The 23,276-nt window shown below is 44.6% G+C and overlaps 1 protein-coding gene across 4 annotated transcripts in view; it reads left to right on the top strand.

Annotated features, from left to right (window-relative positions):
* The first annotated feature begins 357 nt into the window (after positions 1-357).
* Positions 358-23,276, top strand: part of RPTOR (regulatory associated protein of MTOR complex 1) — a 321,386-nt gene continuing 298,467 nt past the window's right edge. For all 4 annotated transcript variants that reach the window (XM_004013082.5, XM_012186450.4, XM_012186449.4 and 1 more), the window contains exon 1: positions 358-1,296. In XM_004013082.5, coding sequence (XP_004013131.1) covers positions 1,135-1,296 — 162 coding nt within the window. In that variant the 5' untranslated portion in view covers positions 358-1,134. The remainder of the gene's footprint in view (positions 1,297-23,276) is intronic.

Genomic DNA, 23,276 nt, shown 5'->3' with positions numbered 1-23,276 from the left:
CGATACTATATTCCTTTGTAATATTATCAATGATTCTTTCGGAAGCTTTTGCTTTTCCAAAATCTGGAAAAAACAAGGGGTCGATTCCTTTAATTTCAGAAGGATGTAGGTCTACTTGTAATAATAAAGATTTTTTCAAAATTAATTAAATGACACAGTTTCATTTATAGGACAGACTTTGATGTGACGCATCTGTTGAACGAAAAGCTATAAACTAGCAAGCTGAATTGTGGTAACGATGGTAACAAGGGGGCGGAGACTTCTCTCGCTGCCTCTTGGGAAGCGCGGCAAGGCAGAACGCTCTGAGGAAGTTTGGCCTGTTACCCACGCCGTAGATCGCGCTGCATGCTGGGTCTTGGCAATATGGCGTCCTCCTTGATGTGCTGATGAGCGGAGTTTCACTGTAGCTTGAAACCAGAGGACAAAACTCCCCAAACCCAATAAGCCCACATTACCCGTCTTTTCCGCGGCTCTGTGTAGCCTGTCTCTCAAGACTCGTTCTCAGACGGGCGAGAGCCATAGGGCTGGAGGCCAGGACCGGCCAGGCCGCGCGGACCCAGTGCTGAGGAGCCGGCTGCGGGCGAGCACGATGGGCCGGTCCTGGCTCTGGTTGCAGCAGCTCCTGCAAGTGCGCGACCCGCAGGGCTGAGAGTGGCTGCAGGAGACCCAAGGCGCTCTGAACCTCATCCCCTCGGCCGAAGACCTCAGCCCAGTCGGCGAACCGGCATCAAGAGCGGGCGGCCTGCCTGTCCTCTGATCGGCTGAGACGTTGGAGGCCGAGAGCAGGGTCATCGTGAGGCCTGGAGTCTCGCACGCCTTTGACAGCTCCGCTCGCAGCCCCTCTGGGAACTGACGGCCTCAGAAGCAGCCGGTGGCTTGGGAACTGGGGGCGTGTGTGTCTGTGCGGAGCCTCTTGGTTCCCTCATTTCCCACCCCCTCCGACTTCCCGCGCAGAGTTAGAAGAATCTCAGACTTTTTGCCTGAGTGAGGGTCTCTCCACCCTCTCCACCCATTTCTTTTTCTACCTCCCCCTTTTCTGTTTCTTATTTCACCCATTCTGGTACACACTAGTTTTCAAGGCTGGAGGTTCTCGAGCGTTTGCTGCCCAGGACTCCCCCACCCCCTCCCCCGCTCATGGAGTCCGAGATGCTGCAGTCGCCTCTCTTGGGACTCGGGGAGGAAGATGAAGCTGACCTTACAGACTGGAACCTGCCTTTGGCTTTTATGAAAAAGAGGCACTGTGAGAAAATCGAAGGCTCCAAATCCTTAGCTCAGAGCTGGAGGATGAAGGATCGGGTAAGTGGATAGCGCCGGCGCCCCTTGGACTTGAGTAGTTTTTTCAAGAAAGTTCAGAGCCAGAAGTATGTCCTTGGTAGAGCGGCGATATTCTTTCCCAGACACATGTTGCAGGTCAACTAAAAAGTACAAATCATTTCAGACTCCAGTTTTGGTTGTAAAGGGAAAAGGCTGTTTTGGTTAGTAGTTATTCACTGGATAGTGTTAATTAGATTCAAAGGGAGTTCTAATTCAGACAATGAAAGTTACACAAGTTAGAAAATACAGCGTTGCAAGTATTTGCATGCTTTTTTGGATATACTTAGTACTGTTAACACTTAGAGGAAAGACAACTTGGGATGTGGTATTTGTCCCCACATGGTAGGTCTACTTTTAGTGACTAGATTACTTTTTTTTTTTGATCCAAGCTAGGTGGAATGCAGAAGTCTAGTATAGTATGCTAGAAAACAAGATTACTGGCAAATGTTCAGCTAGTAACAGATTAATGCAAAGTTATTTTAAAGTTACAATGAACTTTACCAAAGCCTTCTAAGCAATTTGTCTTGAATCTAGGCTTTGCTCCTTTTATGTCATGTCCTGTTACTATTACTTGGAGGCAGAATTTCTCTAATAGTAGAGTATGAGGGGTTGGAACTTGGGTCTAGTAGTGGTTCCTTATGGTGTTGGAATGTGGATAGTGACCCAGGCTGCTAGTAGGAAAGAAAGTCAATTTTGTTTAACTACCATCTATTTCCTGGCCTCCAGAGCAAAAGGGTGGGACTATGTCACCCATACATATTTATAATTTGTCTTTTTGTGTTTTGTTTTCTGCTTCAAGACTGTATTTATTTATTTGAACTTTTTAGCCTAAGAAGGGTAGTTGATATTATCATGTACTGTGCTTGCTCTGGGCTGATGGATATGTTTATATAAGATGGTTGTTTTCAGTATATGATGTTGAACATATATACGATTTCCCTTACGGTAATTTTAGTTATTCAGTCACTAGGAACTAGTGCTTCAGTTGTTATTTGGCGTACCTTCAAAAGGTTTGGAGAAGGAAATGGCACTCCATTATTCTTGCCTGGAAAATCCCGTGGACAGAGGAGTCTGGTGGGCTACAGCCCATGAGATTACAAAGAGTCATACAGGACTGAGCTACTAAGCATGCCCAAAAGGTCAGGAAAATCTGTTTCATCCAAAAGTAGTTTAGGGAGTAACAGAGATGGTCATTGGAAAAGATTGTATAAAGTCTGTCTTATTCAGTTTTAGTACTAATTATGTGGTTTAAAGCTTTTGTGGTTGCTGTCCATATATGAAAAGATTTATTCTAAAAAGTAACTGTAATCTTTTTTCATTCTAATTAGGGCTTTTTTTTTCTTTTGAAAAGGGCTTTCTTTTTCTTAAACTGTTAAACATGTTTAAACCATGCTTAAACTGTTCAAAACTGATTAATGGATTTATTTTTGACCTTTTATTTAAAACAATTTGTGAATGATCAACATTCCCTGATAAGCTCCTCATAGGTTATTAAGAGTAAGAAAAGTTTTGGGAGTCTTGAGTAGTTACCGAGATTGTGACTTAGAGCTAGCTGAGAAAGTATCCAGCCTTTGCAAGTTGTTTAATAAAGAAAAAATATCAGCAGCTAACATTTTTAGTTGTTTCTGAGAACTTGGCATCTGGCCATCCTTATAGTCTCTTTTTCCGGTTAGACCCTGAGGGCGCTTTTTCAGTACACTCTACAGGATGAAGGGTGCCAATCCAAATGATGCTGAGAATTGAAAGGTAGTCTAAAAAAGCCGGGTAGAAGGAGAATAATGGCGCAGATTCAGAGATCAGTGGCAGCTGAGGTTTGACTCGTTTCTGACGCTCTGGAGGGTGGGATCAGTGGGGCTCTGAAGAGCACAGGGTGCAGCTCAAGGGGCAGCTGAGCCTGGCCAGGTCTCCCTTTGTCTTTCTTTTCTTTGACGAGCCAGAAAACTTTTTTTTGTAATGTGAAGTTTTCCAATTTTAAATTATTGGAATGACTTCAAATGTTATAAACCATGAAGCAGTGTATCTGTGGGGCTGGCTCTGGCCAAGGGGTACCTGTATGTGATTTCAAGATTCTAGGACTGTTGAGCACATGGGCATCCAGGCCAGACTGCCTCCCTGTGCTGGGGTGGCCTCCAGCAGTCTGATGGTGCAGCACTGTCATAAAGCAGCAGGTGTGGGTCCAGCTGTCCTGCATGCGGACCAATGTAGGCCACTTCTGGTGCACCACCGGTTGCCCTAAATGCAGACTCAGTCATTGCTTTTTCCTGTGATCCACAGGCAAGTCCACATACTTTTACTGTATATGTATTAGCAATTTCTTGCTGGTGTTCTATTTAGTGCAGTTGTTAAGTGTTCCTAAAATTGACAACTTTACCAAAGTTGAGTAACAACTCCAAGTTTTCTGCCGCTCGGCATTTGACATCCTCACAAAATTACAGTGCACTCTTGTTTGGAATTCCTGCTATCTTGGTGTTAAATCATTTCTGGTTTTCAGATGCCACTATTGTTGCATTTTAATTACTAAGTTACTGTTAGTTCAATACTGTTATTATCAGATTATCAAGTTGGTTTTTTGGTTACTTCAGTGTGTAGTAAATGTGTATATACATTGATGGCATTTTTGATTTGTGATTTTCAAATAATTAGACATATGAATTATAGTTCAAAAATGAATCATTCATAGACCTATGGCTAAAACAGATTTGTGTAAAACTTCCCCATTTGGGTTTTACTGTGATACTTCATCGTTATCACAAGAGTTCATTTTCTAGAAAGTGGGCATGTGGATATATTTGGTCTCAGATGAATCTTTACTTTGTGTGTGTGGGATGGAGTCCGGGAACATGAGAGCTACTGCTCCGAAAGAAAACCATCAGCAGACACACTGTACCTGCAAGTGGGCAAGATATAGCTATAAAATGATGAAACCATTTCCCAAACCAGTCTTTAGACTTAGTCACCTTGCTTTGTAGCCAAACTTGAATAAACCATGGAGGAGGCTGAGTAGATTACATTAAACTGTTATGTGGACAGTCAGATATTTCGGTTGTCTTTGGAGCAGGGCTATGTAGTAATACTTTACAACTCTTTCTTACTCCCTGTTTCTTCACTTTGAATCCTCTCAATCTCTTCCATTTAGATTCCCTTCATGCCACTCAGACTGTCCTTCTACACGGTGATTATTTGTTGCTAAACCTAAATGTCACTTCTCTGTATCTTTTCAACTTCTTGGCAGCATTCCAGGGTGGACCACTCCCTCCTTCATAAAGCTTTTCCTTCACTTGCATCTATGTCTTCCTGGAACTCCAGGTTTTCCTCTGAGGTCACTGATTGGTCCTCCTCAGATTCCTTTGCTGGGTGACAGCAGAGTGTGCAGTACCTGGGAACTTGATCTTGGAGGTCTCTTTATTCTGTATGCCCCTTGCTAGCTGACCTCATCTAGTCTCATGGTTCTATGTGCCGTCTACATGCCTTGACTCCTGTCTCAGATGCCTGGCTGCCTGCTTTGCCTGGGTTTTCTCCATCACAACATGCTGCCATCACCACCCACTCAGTTGTTTCAAGCTCTACATCTGGAATTTATTTGTAATTATTTCCTCTTCCTCTCCTCTTTGTACAATCCGTTTCATCAGTAGGACCTGTCAGCTTTGCCTGCAGAGTGTATTCTGTATTGGACTACCTCATTTTGTCTCCACTGCTGTGAGCCCAGTCCAAGCAATTACCATGTTTCATCTGGACAGCTAGAATCATGTCCTGACTGGTCTCCTTGTGTCTTCTCTTGCCCTACAGTTTACTCTTAAAAAATTTGTTCTTTCATTTATTTTTGGTTGTGCTGGATCTTCTTTGCTGTGTGCAGGACTGGTTGTGATGAGCAGGGGCTACTCTTTGTTGCGGTGCACAGGCTTCTCATTTTGATGTCTTCTCTTGTTGGGGCACACGGGCTCTAGGGCATTCAGGCTTCAGTATGGCGATGCAGCATGTGGAATCTTCTGGACCAGGAATGGAACCGATGTCCCCTGCATTGGCAGGTGGATCCTTAACACTGGACCACCAGGGAGGTTCGACAACTTGTTCTTCATATAGTGGCCAGAGGGATCTTGTGAAAGTGTACGTCAGATCCCGTCACTTCCTTACTAGGCCTCTCCCTGGCTTCCTAGTACTTGGAGTGGAACAGAGAAGTCACCCTGGTTCACAAAGCTTCATAATCTGGCCACGCCTGCCTTTTCTGCTTCTTGAATGGAAAGGCCTGGAATGCTCTTCCATCTCACCTTTGCACACTTGGCTCCTTCTTGTGGTTTATAGCCAGCGTCTAGGTCACTTTCTCAAAGACCTTCCCTGATCACCCCATCTCAAGCAGCTCCCCAGTGGCTCATGTTCTCTCTTTATGTCTCTGATACTTTTCTTCATACTCCACGCCCAGAAGTTAGCTTTTTATCGTAAAGCAAAGACCTTGTCTCTGCTGTCATGAAGGATGGTGCTTGGCACACAGTAGCGTTTCAGTGCAAAGGTACTGATGAGGGGCTTCCCTGGTGGCTCAGTGATGAGGAATCTGCCTGCCAACGCAGGAGATGTGGGTTTGATTCCTGATCTGGAAAGATCCCACATGCCGTGGAGCCACAAGCCCGAGTGCCACAACTATGGAGCCTGGGCTCTGGAGCACCCAAGTGGCAGCTACTGGGCCCATGTGCCGTAGACCCCCTGCTCTGACACGAGAGATGCCACTGCAGTGAGACACCCACCCACTGCAACTAGAGAGTAGCCCCTGCTCGCCATAACTAGAGAAAAGCCCAAGCAGCAACAAAGGCCCAAAACAGCCAAAATAAATGAATAAATAAAAAAATAAAAATATTTTTAGAAAGTACTGGTGAAAAAATGAATCACTCACAAAGAACTTCCAACAGATTATGTCTTTTAAGACTCAGTAGCAGGGATTGTTACCTCAATGTGATTGATGAGGAAACTGAGGCTTGATTAATAGGCTGGCCTGCAGGGACATTGTTTCAGGGCTCCAACAGAGGAAGCAAAATCTGAGAAACAAAGCCCAGGTAAAAAGAAACAACCAAAACTGTATCACAACGCCTCCACTCCACTGGAAGACTCCTGCTCAGAGACCAGGGAGTCTGAAACAAAAGCATGTGGGGAAGATGAGGGGGCTGGTGGCGCGGGGATACAGACGGTGTGCTAGCCCGCAGAGCGGCAACGGACGACGATGCTGATGACGCAGCCTAGCTGTCCTCATGGAGTGCCCGCCTGGGTTCCTGAAGCGACGCTGTTATCATTGTTGGCTTATTGGTCTTTTCCTCATGTGACAATGGCACCCCACTCCAGTCCTCTTGCCTGGAAAATCCCATGGACGGAGGAGCCTGGTGGGCTGCAGTCCATGGGGTCGCTGAGCATCGGACACGACTGAGCGACTTCACTTGCACTTTTCACTTTCCTGCATTGGAGAAGGCAATGGCACCCCACTCCAGTACTCTTGCCTGGAAAATCCCATGGACAGAGGAGCCTGGTGGTCTGCAGTCCATGGGGTTGCGAAGAGTCGGACACGACTGAGCGACTTCACTTTCAGTTTTCACTTTGATGTTGACAGGGGCATTGATGGTGCAGAGGTGATGGTGGGTGAAACTGCCGGTGCCTGAGCTCGGATCCAGACGGTGGTGTCAGACTGTGCTGGTGGTTATTGTTTTCTTCATCACCGTGCACTCGCAGTAAAAAAAAGCTTCCAGTTTCACTTCCAAATGCCCTTCATAAAGCATTAAAATGACTAGTTTTCTTAATTCTTGGCTCCTTAGCACACACCTCTTTGATCCTAGGCGTGGTTGTCAGAGGAAGAGCATCTGCGGTTGCCGGTACCACCAGCTGCGGCCCTTCCTGGACCACAAGCTGTACCTGGAGGAGGCTGGCGGCTGGCCCTGCCCGGTCAGGCTTGGGTTCTGGCAGATAGTTTCTCAAAGATAAACTGAGTTAGCTTCACTTTAAGGAACGCAACTGACAGAATTTGTTGCCAGTGGTAGGATTTAAGCTCTCAAGCGAAAATTAGAGTTTCAGAACACCTGTATTGGCCACTGTGCGATTCCCAGCTTCCCAGTATGTGAAGATGTTTCTGATGAGATGATGGGGGTGTTAATGAATACAGTTTACTTTTATATTGTAGAATGAAATGTGTTTCACACTTGGAACATCTGCATAATTCAGTGAACCAGTATTTTCAAGTGACCGATTCATGATATTATAAAATTATCCATGGGTTAAAGATCCAAAGTTGGGCCAATGGATTTTAACATAATAGAGTGTGAAAAGTCATGGCTGTGGTTTTGGATAGATTACATTTTCTATTCTGTTCAGGTAGATTGCAGTAGACCTCTAAGAAATTACCAAATACTGAGTTTTGACATAATATCAAAGAAGAATATGTCCAATTATTTGGCTATTCTGATACTCCTGTCCTTTCCAACTATATTTCTTTTTTAGTCCATATTTTTCTCACATACTTAAAACAGCATATAACAACAGATTGAGTGCAGCATGTGAGAGGTCAGCTGTTTTCTATTAAGGCAGACATGAAAGAGATGTGCAGAAAACAATGTCACTTGTCTAACAATTTTTTGAAAATATAGTTATTTTTCATATAAACATTTATTGGAAATGTAATAAGTATAATTTTTAAATAAACAAGGAAATATATTCTTTTTTTTTTTTTTTTTGGTTTTAGCCTCTAAGATTGAAAATACTGGTGTTACTCCTATAAAAAGCTCTTTGAAAGTCTTAGTAATCTTTAAGAGTAGTTAGATGTCCTGTTACCAAATGTTTGAGACTTCTTAGTGTAGTTAAAATAAAGTGGTCATCAAACGTAAACTAGGAAGAAGGCATGAGGTATTAGATGGTTGGCCAAAAATAGCAAGCTTGACCAGAAATCAGGTGACAGACTTGAAAGGGATCTGGTTCACTCTTTCCATCCTGAGCTTGTGGAGAGCCTTTGCGACAGGAAGGCATTTGTCTTCTGTCTAGTCCTTTGGGCAGGGTTAGGGCCTCCTGTTGCCCCAGACTTCTAGATCGTGTCCTGCAGGGAGCCACACTGCCACCCACCCAGGATGGCTTTGTTCTGTGGGGGGAGGAGAATGGACCCGGTGGGGTGAGGGGAGGTAGGTGGTAGAAGGCAGAAGCCTTCGCCTCAGCTCAGTGGACGTTTACGACTCACTCAGTGTGCTACGCCACACCTTGGTGTCTGATAAGACAGACAGATGTCAGTGCCAGATTATAACGCACCATGTGTTTACAGGGGAGGAGGCCATGGTTATCTTGAATGCCTTGAGTGTATTTAAATAAGTAAATCGTTTGCATTGAACTGCCCTTTTGAAACATAAATCAGTCAGGTTGACCTAGCCTTAAACTCACTGTTGACGTATTTGGTGATAGGAGCTGCTTAAGGATTTAAGCAGAGGAATGTCAGACATAGATTTGTGTTTCGAAAGGTCTTTTTGGCTGTGGGTGGAGTGGAGGGTTTGGAGTGGGGTTATGCTGGAGGTGGGATCACCGGCTGGGGAGGGGAGCAGGGTAATCCAGGTGAGAGCCACTGGGGCTGGAGGAGGCAGCGGTGGGAGGGGTGGAGGACAGGGCAGGCCCTGCTGCTGTCCAGATAGAATCGGGAGTTGGGTTCTGATGTCGGGGTAAAAGGGGTGGGGTTTGTCAGTCACTCTCTCAGTTTGCATTTTAAGTGTATGAACTTTTATTGGCGTTTGTCATGTGAGACTCAGGAGCTCCAAAGGGACATCTACATGGATATTTTTTCACCTGCTTTAAAAAACGTGCCGTTTTCCATTTTGAACAACGTGCTGTGCTGTGGAAGTTTCCTGAAATGGATGAGGAAGTTTCTGCCTCATTATCACCTTGTGGAATTCTAAAGCTAGAGTTCTAACAAAATCCATGTGGCTTATATATAGAGGGTGTCCTCCAGGTGTCTGACTCTGTCTTCTTTTTGTTCAGAAGCTATTAAAGTGCTTTGAGCATCCACCATGCTTGTTTCCGTGGAGCTCAAGGTGGATACTACTTTCTTTCTGTAAGTCTAGTTAAATGCATAGAAAAGGCCATTCCAGTAAATATATGGCATGATATGTTAATGCTTTAATCATGTTCTTGAACCTTAAACTTGCCCAGTACAGTCAACTCTGCAGAGAAGGTTGTGCCTTTAAAACAGAAGGGGAGACAGGTGAGGAGAGACAGCCAGTGACAGGTGTGCTTTCCAGGTGGATTATTGTGACTAGCTTGTATTTTTTTAAAATATAATTTCACATAGAAAAATCACAAGAATAGTGTAATGAATTCCTGTGTACCCTTACCCAGATTCATCAGTTTTTACATCTTGCCTCATTTACTCTTCTCTACTTATAAATGAGAATATTTAATTCTTTCCCCCAGGTTATTAAAGAGTAAGTTGGGAAAGATAGAAGGTAGGAGGAGAAGGGGGCAACAGAGGATGAGATGGTTGGATGGCATTACCGATTCAATGGACATGAGTTTGAGCAAACTCTGGGAGATGGTGAAAGAGAGGGAAGCCTGGCGTGCTGCATGCAGTCCATGGGCTTGCAGGGAGTTGGACACGACTTAGCAACTGAACAAGTTGGAGACAGTGCTCTTTTATGCCTTACTGTGTGTGTCTTCTAAGAAGAAAGGACATCATCTTACGTAAATATAGGACAGTTGTAAAACTCAGAACATTTGTCCTTGATATAAGACTGTTACTAATCCAGTTCATGGTGAAATGCTGTGGTTGGTTTGCTCCAGTATCAGCCATTCTGCCCTCGCGTATCCGGGTTCATGCACTGCTTTAGAGGTCTCGTCTGTTTCAGCTCAGCTCAGTCGTGTCCAACTCTTTGCGACTCCATGAACCACAGTACGCCAGGCTTCCCTGTCCATCACCAACTCCCGGAATCCACCCAAACCCATGTCCATTGAGTCAGTGATGCCATCCAGCCATCTCATCCTCCCCAGCCTCAGGGTCTTTTCCAGTGAGTCAACTCTTCGCATTAGGTGGCCAAAGTATTGGAGTTTCAGCTTCAACATCAGTCCTTCCAATGAACACCCAGGGCTGATCTCCTTCAGAATGGACTGGTTGGATCTCCTTGCAGTCCAAGGGTCTCTCAGGAGTCTTCTCCAAAACCACAGTTCAAAAGCATCAATTCTTCAGTGCTCAGCTTTCTTCACAGTCCAACTCTCGCATCCATACATGACCACTGGAAAACCATAGCCTTGACTAGACGGACCTTTGTTGGCAAAGGAATGTCTCTGCTTTTCAATATGCTGTCTAGGTTGGTCATAACTTTCCTTCCAAGGAGTAAGCGTCTTTTAATTTCATGGCTGCAGTCACCATCTGCAGTGATTTTGGAGCCCAGAAAAATAAAGTTAGCCACTGTTTCCACTGTTTCCCCATCTGTTTGCCATAAAGTGATCGGACCAGTTGCCATGATCTTCGTTTTCTGAATGTTGAGCTTTAAGCCAACTTTTTCACTCTCCTCTTTCACTTTCATCAAGAGGCTCTTTAGTTCTTCTTCACTTTCTGCCATAAGGGTGATGTCATCTGTATATCTGAGGTTATTGATATTTCTCCTGGCAATCTTGATTCCAGCTTGTGCTTCTTTCAGCCTCGTGTTTCTCATGATGCACTCTGCATAGAAGTTAAATAAGCAGGGTGGCAATATACAGCCTTGACGTACTCCTTTTCCTATTTGGAACCAGTCTGTTGTTCCATGTCCAGTTGTAACTGTTGCTTCCTGACCTGCATACAGGTTTCTCAAGAGGCAGGTCAGGTGGTCTGGTAGTCCCATCTCTTTCAGAATTTTCCACAGTTTATTGTGATCCACACGGTCAAAGGCTTTGGCATAGTCAATAAAGCAGAAAGCTTCCTTTAATCTAAAGGAGTTTCTTAGGTTTTCTTAGAGTTCCTTGACCTTGACATTTTTTTATTGTCATAAAATATATATAATATGAAGTTCATCATTTAAACCATTTTTAAGACTACAGTTATTAAGTACATTGTTCAGCCATCACCAGCATCCATCTCCAGAACTTTCTCATCTGCCCAAACTGAAGCTCTGTCCCCATTAAACACTAACTCTCCCTCCCCCTCCTCCAGCACCTGGTAACCACCATCCTACTTTCTGTCTCTGAATTTGGTGACCTTGACATTTTAAAAGAACACAGGCAGATATTTTGTGAAACATCCTCAGGTTTCTATTCCACTGTGGAATGTCCTGATGTTTCCCAGTACTCAGATTCATGTTACACATTTTGTGTGAGGATGCTGCTGAAGTCACGTGCTTTTCCCTGAACGTTGTATCAGAAAGCACACCTTGTTGCTTGGTCCCAACCTTATTAATGTTTTTCACTTGGCCCATCCCTGTCATCGCTTATTTTCTTGCCTAGCAAGGCCTCTTCACATCGTCGTTAGTGGCCTTGGATGTACCAGGCTTGAACTTTCCTTAGCTTTTTGGCACAATGAGATGTATCTGCCTCAGCCCTGGAATCAGCCTTTTCTCCAATGATCCTCAGTTCCTTTTGGTGGAAAACAGGATTCGGATGCGACACCTGACTCCAGGTCTGGCATTGCTACTGACATGCCATTGTTTGTGGGCCACCTCAGCAGAGATGCTGGGTGCAGGCGTCCACGTCTGTCTGGATTTATTGCTTTCTTACTGCTGGCATCTTACCGTGATGTACAGAGGTGATTATCGCTGGACTCCGTCTTCTCTGTCCCTCTTTACAGGCTTGTTATTTCCTTCCCAGCAGTGAGAACCTGGCTCCTTCGTCCTTACTGAGACATTTGTTGGCTGGAATGCACAGAGGGGAGTTTGCTAACCCATTGCGTTTGGGGAAGCACACTTATTAACTAAGAGGTTAATATTCACTTACAGTATTGTTTGAGGCAAACTGTATATACAGTGATATGCACAAATCCTAACTACCAGTGTATGCTATCCGAAAGCAACCTACAGGGTTTCTCAGTGTTTTGTGGAGAAAAAATTGTTCTTATGAGCACTTTGTACCATTTACAGACATGGCACTGAGCCTGGGGTAGTGCGGGATCTGAGGAGACAGAAGATGTGGGTGTGGCCCCTTGAGGAATTTTATCTTATTAGAGAAAAAGGCATCCTTTTTCAACCTTAAGTGAAAACACAACACAGTAATTATGTATCCGCACTTGAGTAACAAAGTAGTGATTTAAGGACTTCTGCTTGCTAGACATTTAGGTGGTGTCTGTATGTCCAAGGTACTGGGTGGGTTGAGCCCTGCTTTGTGTGCAGTAGAGGGTCCCTGATGGGGACAGGGGAAATGTGTGCAGGTCAGGTCATGAGGATGCAGGGAGGGGCAAGCGTGGTGAAGTCTCCAAAACTGGTTTAAATCATTCAGTGATTCAACGACTGTTTATTAAGGGCGTCTCTGTGCCGGATACAGTGCTATAGGTGTTGGTGATTCGTTGGTGAATAACTCCTGCTTTTAGGGAGTTTGCCAGTTAAGTGGGGAGGAGGGGTTGGGGTGGTGGTGGCTGCGTGCAGAGTGGGGAGAAAGCCTCCTGGAAGGCCGGCAGTACCTGAAAGAGAGGAGAAAGGAAAGAAGGGAGAGGGCAGGAGGGAGGGCAGAGGTGTGTCGAGGCGGGGAGGGGAGAGAGCCTATCTCTGGATGGTGCTTCGCTCCATCCTCCCCAAGACCATGCCCCAGCTCCCGCTGCAGCCCTAGCTGCTCTGTCATCTTCTGACATGGGTTATATCATTAGGACAGAGACTGTGTCTTGTTTGTGCAGCATCTCCAGCTTCTCATGTAGAGACTGATTGGTGGGAGGTGCTCACTGAATAATTGTTGAGAACAGGTAAATGGAGCAAAGACTGCAGAGAGAAGTGCCAGGAGACCTGTGATAGTGGAGAGACGAGCAGGGCAGGTTTTGACAAGCTTTGTAAGGCCATGGGAATTTGGGTTTTGTCTTAAGGACTATTAGAGAAGGTTTTAAAGCAGGATGGTGACATGATCAGGATTGCATATTAGAAATATTAGAGTAGAGGAGGGGAGTGAGTTTGTGTGTGTTTATGTGTATGGTTGTGTAGGTGTGTGAGTGTGTTTGTTTATATGTGTGTGTGTATACATCAGTTCAGTTCAGTCGCTTAGTCGTGTCCAACTCTTTGCCACCCCATGAATTGCAGCACGCCAGGCCTCCCTGTCCGTCACCAACTCCAGGAGTTCACTCAAACTCACGTCCATCTAGTCGGTGATGCCATCCAGCTATCTCATCCTTTGTCGTCCCCTTCTCCTCCTGCCTCCAGTCCCTCCTAGCATCAGAATCTTTTCCAATGAGTCAAATCTTCACATGAGGTTGTCAAAGAACTGGAGTTTCAGCTTTAGCATCAATCCTTCCAAAGAACACCTAGGGCCGATCTCTTTCAGAATGGACTGGTTGGATCTCCTTGCAGTCCAAGGGACTCTCAAGAGTCTTCTCCAACACCACAGTTCAAACACATCAGTTCTTCAGCACGCAGCTTTCTTTATAGTCCAACTCTCACATCCATACATGACCACTGGAAAAACCATAGCCTTGACTACATGGACATTTGTTGGCAAAGGAATGTCTCTGCTTTTCAATATGCTATCTAGGTTGGTCATAACTTTTCTTCCAAGCAGTAAGCATCTTTTAATTGCATGGTTGCAATCACCATCTGCAGTGATTTTGGAGCCCCCAAAACTAAAGTCTGACACTGTTTCCGCTGTTTCCTCATCTATTTCCCATGAAGTGATGGGACTGGATGCCATGATCTTCATTTTCTGAATGTTGAGCTTTAAGCCAACTTTTTCACTCTCCTCTTTCACTTTCATCAAGAGGCTTTTTAGTTCCTCTTCACTTTCTGCCATAAGGGTGGTGTCATCTGCATATCTGAGGTTATTGATATTTCTCCTGGCAATCTTGATTCCAGCTTGTGCTTCTTCCAGCTCAGCATTTCTCATGATGTGCTCTGCATAGAAGTTAAATAAGCAGGGTGACAATATACAGCCTTGATGTACTCCTTTTCCTATTTGGAACCAGTCTGTTGTTCTATGTCCAGTTCTAACTGTTGCTTCCTGACCTGCATACAGATTTCTCAAGAGGCAGGTCAGGTGGTCTGTATTCCCATCTCTTTCAGAATTTTCCACAGTTTATTGTGATCCACACAGTCAAAGGCTTTGGCATAGTCAATAAAGCAGAAATAGATGTTTTCCTGGAACTCTCTTGCTTTTTCCATGATCCAGGGGATGTTGGCAATTTGATCTCTGGTTCCTCTGCCTTTTCTAAAACCAGCTTGAACATCTGGAAGTTCACGGTTCATGTATTGCTGAAGCCTGGCTTGGAGAATTTTCAGCATTACTTTACTAGCATGTGAGGTGAGTGCAATTGTGTGGTAGTTTGAGCATTCTTTGGCATTGCCTTTCTTTGGGACTGGAATGAAAACTGACCTTTTCCAGTCCTGTGGCCACTGCTGAGTTTTCCAAATTTACTGGCATATTGAGTGCAGCACTTTCACAGCATCATCTTTCAGGCTTTGAAAAAGCTCAACTGGAATTCCATCACCTCCACTAGCTTTGTTCGTAGTGATGCTTTCTAAGGCCCACTTGACTTCACATTCCAGGATGTCTGGCTCTAGATAAGTGATCACACTATCGTGATTATCTTGGTTGTGAAGATGTTTTTGGTACAGTTCTTCTGTGTATTCTTGCCACGTCTTCTTAATATCTTCTACTTCTGTTAGGTCCATACCATTTCTGTCCTTTATCAAGCCCATCTTTTCATGAAATGTTCCCTTGGTGTCTCTAATTTTCTTGAAGAGATCTCTAGTCTTTCCCATTCTGTTGTTTTGCTCTGTTTCTTTGCACTGATCACTGAGGAAGGCTTTCTTATCTCTCCTTGCTATTCTTTGGAACTCTGCATTCAGATACATGTATTTTTCCTTTTCTCCTTTGCTTTTCGCTTCTCTTCTTCTCACAGCTATTTGTAAGGCCTCCCCAGTCAGCCATTTTGCTTTTTTGCATTTCTTCTCCATGGGGATGGTCTTGATCCCTGCCTCCTGTACAGTGTCACGAACTTCTGTCCATAGTTCTTCAGGCGCTCTATCTATCAGATCTGGTCCCTTAAATCTCTTTCTCACTTCCACCGTATCATCATAAGGGATTTGATTTAGGTCATACCTGTATGGTCTAGTGGTTTTCCCTACTTTCTTCAGTTTCAGTCTGAATTTGGCAATAAGGAGCGCATGATTTGAGCCACAGTCAGCTCCCAGTCTTGTTTTTGCTGACTGTATAGAGCTTCTCCATCTTTGGCTGCAAAGAATATAATCAGTCTGATTTTGGTGATGATCATCTGGTGATCAACATGTGTAGAGCCTTCTCTTGTGTTGTTGGAAGAGGGTGTTTGCTATGACCAGTGCATTCTCTTGGCAAAACTCTATTAGCCTTTGCCCTGCTTCATTTTTGTATTCCAAGGCCAAATTTGCCTGTTAACTCCAGGTGTTTCTTGACTTCCTACTTTTGCATTCCAATCCCCTATAATGAAAAGGACATCTTTTCTGGGTGTTAGTTCTAAAAGGTCTTGTAGGTCTTCATAGAACCGTTCAACTTCAGCTTCTTCAGCATTACTGGTTGGGGCGTAGACTTGGATTACTGTGATATTGAATGGTTTGCCGTCGAAATGAACACAGATCATTGTATCATTTTTGAGATTGCATCCAAGTACTGTATTTCGGACTCTTTTGTTGACCATGATGGCTACTCCATTTCTTCTAAGGGATTCCTGCCCACAGTAGTAGATAAAATGGTCATCTGAGTTAAATTCACCCATTCCAGTCCATTTTAGTTGGCTGATTCCTAGAATGTCAACATTCACTCTTGCCATCTCCTGTTTGACCACTTCCAATTTGCCTTGATTCATGGACCTAACATTCCAGGTTCCTATGCCATATTGCTCTTTACGGCATCTGACCTTGCTTCTATCACCCATCACATCCACAACTGGGTATTGTTTTTGCTTTGGCTCCATCCCTTCATTCTTTCTGGAGTTATTTCTCCACTGATCTCCAGTAGCATATTGGGCACCTACTGACCTGGATAGGATACTGACCTTTCAGTATCCTATCATTTCGCTTTTTCATACTGTTCATGGGGTTCTCAAGGCAAGAATACTGAAGTGGTTTGCTATTCCCTTCTCCAGTGGACCACATTCTGTCAGCCCTCTCTACCGTGACCCACCCATATTAGGTGGCCCCACGGGCATGGCTTAGTTTCATTGAGTTAGACAAGGCTGTGGTCCTAGTGTGATTAGATTGACTAATTTTCTGTGATTATGGTTTCAGTGTGTCTGCCCTCTGATGCCCTCTTGCAATACCTACTGTCTCACTTGGGTTTTTCTTACCTTGGATGTGGGGTATCTCTTCATGGCTGCTCTAGCGAAGTGCTGCCGCTGCTCCTTACCTTGGACGAGGGGTATCTCCTCACTGCCACCCCTCCTGACCTTGAACGTGGAGTAGCTACTCTCGGCCCTCCTACACCTGCGCAGCCACCACTCCCTGGACGTGGGGTTGCTCCTCTTGGCCACCTCTCCTGACCTCGGGCATGGGGTATCTCCTCCTGGCAGCTATTCTTCAGGCAAGAATACTTGAGTGGGCTGTCATTTCCTTCTCCAGGAGATCTTCCTGACCCAGGGATTGAACCCAGGTCTCCTGCACTGCAGGCAGACTCTTCACCAACGGAGCCACCAGGGAACGTGTATACACATATGTGTGTGTATAAGTGTGTGTAAGGAAGGGGAAATAGGTCAGAAGCCTCCTGAGGAGGGGAAGGCGGAAGCAGGAAGGAGCTGGCCATGACTGGAGCTAGGGAGATGCCAGTGAGACATCTAGGCAGCCCCAGTGCTCCCTGGAACAAGGCGATCGCACTTGGCCATTGATTGGGTACAGGAGGCAACAGAATGACTTGCTGGTTTCAGCTGGATGTATTAATAGGAGGGAGAGGACGAGCCACTACCAGCATTCAGGAGGGAAAGAGTGTGTATCTGGCTGTGGAACTTGGAGAAAGTTTTCCTTAAAGAATATTCAGTGGGAAATATTGAAAGCAGTGCCTCAGTGGTTCCCAGCCTCTTGTCCCCTTGGTGTCTGGCCTTCATCCATCCCCACTGGACTCCTTGTCCCCATGCCCAAGGGTGTTGGTGATGAGCTGTGCACAGTGAATTCTGTTCAGTTTGGTGTTTTCTTGCGTGGCTCTTCTTTTAGCCTTAGAATTTTGTACCCTGTTTCTGCTGTTGTTAACATCTTACATTAGGATTGTACACTTGTCATAACTAATGAATCAACATTGATACATTATTATCAACTGAAGTCTCTCTGTAATTTATTTGGATTTCCTAAGTTTTTACATATTATCTTCTTTCTGCTCCAGGATCCCACCCACGATGCCACATTACATTTCGTCATCACATTTTCTTAGGGTCCAAGGAAATGTGACAACAGAATGTAATGATGGTCTCTCAGACTTTTCCTAGTTTTGGATGACGTTGATAGTTTATAGCAGTACTGGTCAGGGATTAGGTAGACTGTCCCTGTATAGGAATTTGTTTGATGTTTTTCTTATGATAAAACTGGGGTTATAGGTTTTGGACAGGAAGATCACAGAGGGAAAGTGCCCTTCGCCTTATATCACATCGGAGGTCCATGCACTCAACATGACTCATTACTGTTGGTCTGACTTTGATATGGGCTGGTGTCCTGTTGGTCAGGTGTCTCCACTTGATATCTCCTCCCCACCCTCATCCTGCTCTCTTTGGAAGGAATTTACTGTGCCCAGCCCACACTTAAAAGGGGAGGAGAGTTGTGCTCCATCTCCCTAAGGGCATGCATTAACTGGAATTTTTCTGTATGGGAGACTTACCTATTCTTCCCCGTTTATTAATCTGTTCAATCATTTACTTAATATCAGTATGGACTCATAGATATTTATTTTGTCCTCTGGGTTATAATCCACTACTGTATTTTGTTGCTCCATCGTTGGCCAGTGAAAACTCTTTCAGTTGGCTGCTTTGACAAAGTCCCACCATGGTGGACTCTTTTTTTAAGCACCTAATGTACTTTCTGGAGCACGGGATGCTCCAGGCTCATCTTGTACATTTCCTGCCTTGGTTCTAAATTCATGTGTTTTTCCAAGGAGCCCTGGTAACTGTTATTGGACGGTGGTGTTAGAGACCAAGATCTGGGTGCTGGGTGTGCCCATGGCTGCTGGGGTGTCACTGCTTTTAGGTCCTCTCATGTGACAGAGCAAAGAGATACATGTGCATATACTGACCGCTGTGTATATACACACATCTATAAACATTTCTATATGTAACCATCTCTGTTTGTGTTAAGCTAAACATGCATTTGCAGTGATATCTTCAGATCTAATTGGTTTTGGTTTTCTAAAAATTTTTTGTTGTTAGTGTAAATCTCGAACTATGTTTAGTAACATAAGGTGAAGTCAGAGAACAGTGTGCTTCTGGAGGAAAGCTAATGAATGTGTGTGTACCAGGGAGGGTCTGTTACATAGCACAGACTTCATAAATATTTGTTGCATGACACAGCTAGAGCCCTTAGTGTCTTTTGTGAGCGATGACTCGGTTGAATGGAAAATTTTGTGGAAGCTGACCTTCTGGGGAGTAGTTGTCAAGGAGGTGGGGGGAGAGTGAGGCAGTGGCCACAGAGCAGGGGTTTGGGGGGAGAGAAGTAGCGGCGGCAGCAAACAAATGTTTGAAGGCAGAGGAGCCCACAGGGGGAGGGACAGAAGGTGGCAGGAAGAGGCCAGGAGGGGGCGGTAGTGAGGGCAGAAGCTGTGCTGCTCCCGCTTTGGGGCTTCACGGTTCCTGAGCACTTTTCCCCACATGGGTCTAGTTTGCTTATTCCTGACAACACCCCTGGCAGGCATCTGTTGTTACGTGAGTGAGCCATGGCCACTTAGAGGGGGCAGGCAACCCCATAGAATTCCTGAACTGCTGAGGAGCTGAGCCAGGAGTCCAGGCCCCAGTGTGACGACTGTGGAGCTGGGCTTCCGCCTTGCTTCTCATCCCATTGGCAGGACAGGCTTGGGTGAGATTTCTCACTGGATTAAAGTCCCATATTATGGAGACTCAGAAAATCTTGGTGGACTTCTAAAAATTGGACAGGCAGTGGAGGTTTTATCTAAGAGAATGGACTTTGGTGTCAGAGAGACCTTGGCCCAAGCTGGTTCCTTTTCTAGCTCTCTGTTCTTGGTGTAGATCTTAGTGTTTTGCTTTGTAAAGTGGGTCTAAGGCTACCTACCTTGTGGTGGTGTGTTACAGGGATTAAATGTGACCCGATTGGTGAGGTGGGAGGACTGAGGGGCTCATAGCTGAGCTCAGTGTTGGAGGGGCAGCCTGCACGGCTGTGGTTTCTGCCCACGTGCTCCTCACTGCGCAGCTGCTAAGGAGAGCCATTGCCTCCTGTTGGTGGTGCAGATGTTGCCTGTGATTGACTCTGGAAGGAAAGGAGGGGAAATTGCCTGTCAAGACAGAGAGCTATGCCTGCTGTTCTCATCAGTTGGTAAGCAGCACAAGTGGTTCAGGTGACTGCTGTCCTAAGAGGAGGGCCAAACTAGGCAGACTTAGGTCCCTTTCTTTTTAAAAACGTTTTGTACTGACCCCGGCCCCTCTCCTGAGTTAAAATGGGAGCTCTCCTCTAAGATCCATGCTCTACCTGAATGTGTTTATGTGAGGTTCCAGTAGATGTAGTTTATAAAAAAACTAGACTATATGACATATGTCCCATAAATCACTGTTTGTGAACACTACAAAAAATGAAGTGATTCTTGCAAGCCGTCATGGCAGCATTAGGGTTTCAATAATAGCTCACACAGTTTTTTCCTGACATCAAATTCATTTCATTCAGAATGAATATTCTCATAAAAACAATTCTCAGAATCTACCAAGTCAGACCGGGAAGTTGAGGTCATTACTGTTTCCTTCTTTCTAGTAAAGGTGCTCTGAAGATGAAAGGCTTTATTTCTGCATTATGTGGCCTCTGAGGCAAACTGCTGGGTTTAACAGACACCGCGGTGGGAAATTCTCTGGACGGATGCTTGCCGTACAGCCTTTTGCTGCTGATAACGTCCCTGACTCCTGCTCTGTGCTGCCTTCCCGTGGGTGGGCTCACTGGCCTAGCACTGTCCCGGGTTCCAGGATAAACGAGTCAAGTAGAAAGTGTTTCAGCTCTCCCGGGGCCTCACTGGGAGTGGGGTTTGGGGGCTGACCGGAGCCTGGCTCTGACCGCTGGACTTGGGAACTCTGCCTGCGCTGCATTTCCTGTGACCTGCATTTGGTCCTCTGTCTCCAGTGCTGACCGTGCCTCCTGTACTCTGTTCAGTGACTCCCTGCTCCCACACAGCCTCAGCTTTTGTTACTGAGTTCTAGAGCTCAGGTCCCTGTGTGAGTTCTGGTTTGCTTCAGGTTCTTTTGAATCTTGGTTTTGGGCACCTGATCAGCTCTGCCTTCCTGGGTTTGCTTGGGTCCTGCAACACAGGGTGTGGAGGGATGCCCTGAGCCCTGTTGGGTTCCCTATGTCCTGTCTCCCTCAGGTGCACTCCAGAATGCCAGGTGCCAGCAGCAGGCCTGGAGGTTGACTCGTTCTTCTTATAGCTTCCCCACCTCCCTCACCTTCACCTGGTCCTGCTGTGGGGAAGGAATGTGTTGCCCATGAGCTGCTTGCTCTGCCCTTGTCTATTGCACGCTGTCCAGGACATGCTTGTTTATGGACCATTCTCTAGTGCCCTATCAGTGTCTTACATTACTGTGTTTAACTTCGAGACAGTGGATCCTACTTGATGATCTGTTTGTTTACCGTATTAAAATTGCTGATAGTTTTCACTTAACTTAATACATTTTCACTGAAATGAATATATGTGAGAAATGCCAGAATGTCCCTGACAATATTTGATATTTCTTGGAGAAGAATTTCATGCTAACTAGATTGCTTGATTCTATAAGTTATTTTTTCTTCATTTTAAATGGTATAACTTTATGGAATTGTCTTTATGAAGTTATGAGCCTATTTTAAATTTAGGAATAGTTCAGTTCAGTTTAGTCGCTCAGTCGTGTCCGACTCTTTGCGACCCCATGAATTGCAGCACGCCAGGCCTCCCTGTCCATCACCATCTCCTGGAGTTCACTCAGACTCACGTACATCGAGTCAGTGATGCCATCCAGCCATCTCATCCTCTGTCGTCCCCTTCTCCTCCTGCCTCCAGTCCCTCCCAGCATCAGAGTCTTTTCCAATGAGTCAACTCTTCGCATGAGGTAGCCAAAGTACTTGAGTTTCAGCTTTAGCATCATTCCTTCCAAAGAACACCCAGGGCCGATCTTCAGAATGGACTGGTTGGATCTCCTTGCAGTCCAAGGGACTCTCAAGAGTCTTCTCCAACACCACAGTTCAAATGCATCAGTTCTTCGGCACTCAGCTTTCTTCACAGTCCAACTCTCACATCCATACATGACCACTGGAAAAACCATAGCCTTGACTAGACGGACCTTTGTTGGCAAAGGAATGTCTCTGCTTTTCAATATGCTATCTAGTTTGGTCATAACTTTCCTTCCAAGGAGTAAAGCGTCTTTTAATTTCATGGCTGCAGTCACCATCTGCAGTGATTTTGGAGCCCCCAAAACTAAAGTCTGACACTGTTTCCACTGTTTCCCATCTATTTCCCATGAAGTGATGGGACCAGATGCCATGATCTTCGTTTTCTGAATGTTGAGCTTTAAGCCAACTTTTTCATTCTCCTCTTTCACTTTCATCAAGAGGCTTTTTCATTCCTCTTCACTTTCTGCCATAAGGGTGGTGTCATCTGCATATCTGAGGTTATTGATACTTCTCCTGGTAATCTTGATTCCAGCTTGTGCTTCTTCCAGCCCAGCGTTTCTCATGATGTACTTTGCATAATCCAAGCAAATGTAAAAATCTGGCATTTTAAGATTATCCCAATTTTCTACAAGAATGTTCATTACAACATTCATTCACTTGGTCTGTATTTATTGAGTGCCTGCAAATAACCTAATATCCATCAATAGAGAACTGATTAGTTAACTTTTGGTGATATACTAGACTTCCGTGCAGCTAGTACACACAGTGAAATAATTCTGTGTGTGCTGTTATGGGAAAGTTTCTAAGACATATTATTAAATTAAATCCCACACACATATTAAAAAAAAAAATCCAAGACATTGAACAGACTATTTGGTATGATCCTATTTGTGTTTTTAAGAAGCTATTTTATACACACACACACACACACACAAAAAGAAATGCTTGTCTATGTAGAAATGTATGGAAAGGTACACAATGAAGGACAGGGGTGGGAGATAGGGATCAGTAGAATTATATTTATAAAAATTTATATTTTCCTGTACTTAATTATTGAGTCCTCCTGCATAGTTATTTTAGTGTTATCTAAAAATATGATTATCCTTATGATATGTCCTCTGTGGGTCTATTAGCTATATCTCTTTGTTTTATTTTTTGGGGTGCTGGTTCTAAGGTTTGCAATGTTACATCTTTAACTTACTGCATTGTACCTCAAGTAAAGAACCTGTCGCTAGGGTGCTTCTGTCCCCCATCCTTCTGCTGTTCACTCACACATTTCACTTATACATGTTATAAACCCCAGACTACGTTGTTATTATTTAAAAAAAAATCAATTATCTTTTAATGAAATTTGAAAATTGAGAACATCTTTTATATTTATGTATTTTCGGTTCCCCTCCTTCATTGCTCTGTGTAGTTCTGAGTTTGCATCTGCTATCATTTTTCTACTGTCTCAAGAGCGTTACCTGGGTCCCCTGGCAATACATTTTTTCAGCTTTTATTTGTGTGGAACTGTCCTTATTTCATCATGATTTCTGAAGGATGTTTTCACTGGATGTAGAGTTC

The sequence above is a fragment of the Ovis aries genome, chromosome 11, assembly GCF_016772045.2.
Source record: "Ovis aries strain OAR_USU_Benz2616 breed Rambouillet chromosome 11, ARS-UI_Ramb_v3.0, whole genome shotgun sequence".
NCBI lineage: Eukaryota > Metazoa > Chordata > Mammalia > Artiodactyla > Bovidae > Ovis > Ovis aries.
Note: the sequence above shows the minus strand (reverse complement) of the source record. Positions and strands in the feature narration are given on the sequence as shown.